The 5,000-nt window shown below is 51.6% G+C and overlaps 1 protein-coding gene across 9 annotated transcripts in view; it reads left to right on the top strand.

Annotated features, from left to right (window-relative positions):
• Positions 1-5,000, top strand: part of LOC125950089 (CUGBP Elav-like family member 2) — a 231,815-nt gene that overhangs the window by 46,778 nt on the left and 180,037 nt on the right. For all 9 annotated transcript variants that reach the window (XM_049677736.1, XM_049677733.1, XM_049677732.1 and 6 more), the window contains one exon: positions 2,082-3,218. In XM_049677736.1, coding sequence (XP_049533693.1) covers positions 2,674-3,218 — 545 coding nt within the window. In that variant the 5' untranslated portion in view covers positions 2,082-2,673. The remainder of the gene's footprint in view (positions 1-2,081; positions 3,219-5,000) is intronic.

The raw sequence follows: 5,000 nt of genomic DNA, 5'->3' as shown, positions 1-5,000 counted from the left end.
TGGCGCAGGAGGGTTCTGCTTCCCAGCCGGACCGGCGAGAGCCTCAATTCAAGATTTATGTTGTTTTGTGCGAACGTTCGCCCAGCACCGATGGTTGGCCGGTGGTGGTGCGTGCTGTGGGCCAGTGGTTTTTCATTAAGATCTTATGAAATATTAATTGGTCTCGGACAGAATAAGTGGCCGGTTGTCACTCGGTAGCCAGGAGGGAAGGATAACAGCACGCAAACGGTGCGATGTGTCCCTGGTGCTAACCATCCCGTTTTGGTTTTGCTGTTTGGTGGTTGTGTATTTGCTTATCCATGCCACTGGCGCTGTGTGTATCCTTTAGCCACATATCTTTGTCCAGTCAACCAGTCAACCAGGTGGACGGGACGGGGGTCGGTCAACACAACTGTCAGGTTCTGTCGCTCGGATGGTGGTCCGTTTTTTCTCCTCTTCTATTCATTCGTTGCTTTTTTGTTTTCGTTTTAGTTTCGTTTAGTTCCACCGGCCTGCGTCGTCGTTGCTGTTGCTGTGTTCATGCGGATGGATTATAATTAAAACGAAGTGGCTTTCCAGCGAGCCGTGTAATGTGCCGCCCGTTCGCCACCTGTTGGTGGGGTGATGGTTGACCGTTCTCCTTCTGCGGGTGCCTACTTATTTGAGTTCCTGGCTGGTGTTTTTCGTATTTTTTATTCATTAGCCAAAAAGGAACCGTACTCGCTCTCGTTGTCTCTCTCGCTCTCTATCTCGCGCTATGTTTGCTTTGGCCAAAGAAGCCAGCGTGTGGTTGCACCACACCAACCTCTGGCGCAAAGGGGAGCACACACGCCACGAGTGTCCTGCAGTGGTGTAACACACCCGTGAGGATAGAAGATAAGTGCGGCCAACGAGTGACGATAGCGGACGAGGAGTCCCTTGACAATCGCATTTTAATATAAAGCACCGTCACCGTGGGATTGGGGGATTTGACGACACACGTAACATACCGCGCACAAGCACACACACATACAGGCACACATACGTAGTGTGCTCGCACGTCACTGTTGCGGTCGCAAGAGCGTCAGGGAAAACGGAACCAACCGAGCAGCTGTTTCGTAAGAGGATAAACGAGTGGAAAAATCAAGTGCGTAGGGTAGTGTTGGTGGTGGTGGCCCCTTTCTGGTCGGTTCGATTCCGGTGATGGTTAGGCCAAATGTGACCCACAGGGCACCGGAACCATCGCACATCCATCAGAGCAATCAGCGCAGAGAGCTTACCGGGGGTTTTATGTCGGGTTTACTCCCGCCGGAGTGTCGTGCCCGCGCTGGTGTGGTGCAATAGCGGCGCGCCGGTCTGCTGTGTATGTGGTTGTGTTTCGTACAATAAATTGATAAAAAAGGCAAGCCATGCCTTAACCTTACCACGGAACAACACTCTAACAACCACACCATGCGAGCAAACCTGCCAGGGGCGTGCGAGCCGTGAAGCGAGGAGGGCAAACAGCAGAGATAAGACACGCGGAGAGCGGTGTGACGGCGGCGATGAGATAACGAGAAGAGCGACCGCGTCCATTTTCTAGTCGCGCATACACCGCGTTAGGCCCGAGGGACGGAACGGTGCGGATGGTCGGTTGGTCGGTCTCCCTATGGCAGCGACCGGGAGTTGGTGGCTCAGTCACTAATCAACCGTGTCACCTATCGCTCACATATCCGCGGTCCTCTGACGCTCTGTCTTATTGTGGGTGTGTGAGTGTGTGAGTGTGTGTGCTATACTCTCCTTGGCGTCGAGGAAAACCATTTTCCACTTGGCTACTATTGCTAAAGGACTCCGGTCTTCGCTGCTTGATGTGGTACCATACCACACTGTGCAGCCCAGGTTGTACCTATAGCAACAGCGCTGTGTGAAGGCAGTAAGCGTACAGAACCATCCATCCATCTCATCTAGATTACGGTGACTCCTTCACCGAGCGTAAAATGCGCAGCAACACGGGGAGAAAGCACCGAAAATCAGGCTTCCACCAGTCTCCGGTTTCCATCTGTTTATCTTAGATAAGGCTAGCACACCTTTTCAACGCTGGTTTCGTTGCTTATATTCTTTCTCTTTTCTCTGTCTCTCTGCAGCTCTAGTTCTTCGTCGTCATAAAAAGGTGTCGCAAGGGTGAAGAAGGAAAGCAGGTCGGTCAGTCCCGGGGTGCGCGCCGCTGCTCAACAAGTGCTTCTTCGTGGCGTGTGAAGCGAGTGTTCCTCGTGTGCGTTAATGCGTGCGCGTGAGTGCGTTTGTGAGTGAGAAAGATAAGGGAAAACGAAGCGAAAGTGTTACACGCGCGGTGTGTGAGAGCGAGGATCGCATTATCTGGATCCCGAAAAAGTAGAAAAAAACCCCTGCGGAAGGGCATCCTTTAACCGTGAAAGCGGTGGTGAAGGAAGTGCAAGTGTTTTCGTTGCACCGTGCAACGAGGGTGTGTGAGGGTTTGTGGGAGTGTTTTGGGCGCGGGGGAAGGATACTCCTCCTCCTCCACTTTCTCCTTTTCGGGTCCATCGTGCTCCACTAGTCCGGAGTGAGTGTGTTGTGGAATAATCCTCCCAGAGGTCCCATTCCGGCAGCATCGTGATATCCGCCTGGTTAGCCCGGGAGGCCGCCGTCACCGGTGTGCTACCACCGTCCTCTCAACCGACCACCACACCAGCAGCAGCAGCAGCACTTCGGTTCGCGATGAATATGCTGAATTCGCTAGAGGCGATCGCGGGCAAAATTTCGCCCGGTTCTGGCCATAATTCGCCGACCACTCTCAGTGGTGGTGGCCAGCAGCATGGTGGTACCGGGAGCGGCGAGCTGATCGACAGTAACGGCAACAGCAGTAAGCTGCTGAGCGGGTACCAGCTGCGGACCAAGCTCCCGTACCAGAAGCCAGGTCTCAGCAACAACAACAACACGGGCAACATGGTCAACAACACGCCAGCGGCCGCAACTGCCGGTATCGTGGCTCCGGCGGTTCCGGTGGCGCTGCTTAGTCCGCAGGCCGTGGCCATGCTCGGTGTTAGTAACCTTGCCAGCAGCAACAGTAATGGCAGCAACAGCAGCATGAGTAGTCATTGCAGCAGTAGTGGAACTGGTAACATCATCACCACCAGCAGCAGCAGCAGCAGTAGTTCCAACATCAGCGCTGCCAACAGCCTCCACCGGACCACGAATGGCGCGACCAGCGACATGATAATGGTGGACGACGTGCAAATGATGGGCGTATCGTCGAAGGAAAAGTAAGTCAACCCTCCCCATTTTCTCCCTTTTTCGCTGCACTCACTGCCAGGCCCCATCCGGTGGCCTCTCTTCTCTTCTGCGGCACTCGGTTTCCCGTCATTTTTGGGGTCTGGAATGTGGGTCGCGTTATTAGAGGTGCCGGTGGTGGTGTCGTTTACTGCGCGTCATGCATCGCCACTAGCTATATCAGGTGCTGTTGGTGCTGGTGTTAGTGCTGGTGTTGGCACTGGTTGATGAGAACCAGCACACGGCGCTGCGCACTCTGATAAGGAAGATAAATGACCGCACAAATGGCGGGCGCGATAAGACCAAAGTGTGTGGCCAAAAGGGGTGGATTAGTTCCACGAGCTTCTCGATTGCATCAAGCACGGAGCTGTATGTTTGATGTTGTTAGAAGCAGACACACGGGTTGTTTCTGTTGGAGTGAAGATCGACATTTTGATGCGGTCTCGCATAGTGTATGGTGTAAAAAGTATGTTCAAAGATGTTTGTATAACCTCCGATAACCTGACTTGGTTTGGATCTTCTATCTGTGAGTTTTCCTCATGAAATCTTTGCGCGTGTTAGTGTTTTTCATACATTATTCTAAGGGCGAATAATCGAAACCGGTTAAGAAAGTATTACAAACTTTGTTGCTGAATTGTTGCTCGAACGAAAAGTATAGTGACCGGTTCCTTGTCTTCGAGCAACAATAATTGTTTCAAATTGTCCAAAATAGTAATGTTAGAACTAACATCTCCCTCAATAGCCCAGCTGTGCTCCAGGAATAAGAGATGATACTAATATTTGGGCATCTTATCTTTAACTTTTCCCGGCAATAGTGCAGCAGAACACATTAGAAATAGTTATACATTCAACAATGGAATGCTTTATGCTCCTCAAACGTCAGACCAACACAAGTGAACAGTCCAACAGCACCTCGAACATATTTCTTCCTCTTCCCCGAAAAGAAACTATCGATAGTGTCCAACAAGGCAAAGCGACTTGAACTTCCCAGGCGTTTGGACATCCCAAGAGCAATTGCCCATCTCCAGCACGTGTCTGGGCACTTGGTTTCTGGTTTTATGTGTTCGCTGCACATAAAACGAGCGCACCCAGGCATGTGCGCGCCCCCGTGTCGCATCGTGAAAGCGAAAACAATAATCATAATTTTCCGACCAAACTTTGACCCCCACCGGTGGCCGGCGGCCGGGGGGCCATAGCGCGAGAGAAAGCAAACGGGTGGCAGGAAGGGGGGGCATCAAAGGATGAAACGAGACATTTCCGTCTCTGTCCCAGGAAGGCTACGCTGTTGGCTCTATCGAAAAGTTTCGCACTCTCCATAAATCGGATTGATGTGATAACGGGGGCAACAAACACGGACCTCTGGTATGAGCAGCCATACGTCTATGTGTGTGTGTGGGTATGTTTGTGGTTGCTTCCATGCAGTCCATTGTCCTTTTTCTTGGACATTAGAAACTTGTACCCAGGAGTTCCGTTCCACATATTGTGAAGTAGAACAACCGCCAAATAGTAGGTAGGTTGGGTTGGTAGATAGTAGACGCCTCTCTTCGGTAAGATAATGAATTAGTTTGAGTTGGAGAAGTTGGCCGTGTGTTGCCGTCCGTACGTCCGCCTGTCCGTCCGTTTGTCTGTCCGTCTGTCTATCTGTCTGTGTCTTTAGCCAACTGGTGTAGAGTGATGGCTTTGGTTATGCTACTACACCATCATCCCTTCCTTTATCGCCTCGCCCTCAAGAGGAAGGGTCAAATAGACACACACACACGTTGGCACACAAATAC

Source organism: Anopheles darlingi, chromosome 2, assembly GCF_943734745.1.
Source record: "Anopheles darlingi chromosome 2, idAnoDarlMG_H_01, whole genome shotgun sequence".
Classification (NCBI taxonomy): Eukaryota; Metazoa; Arthropoda; class Insecta; order Diptera; family Culicidae; genus Anopheles; species Anopheles darlingi.
The sequence above is the reverse complement of the archived record's forward strand: the minus strand, read 5'-3'. Positions and strand labels throughout refer to the sequence as shown.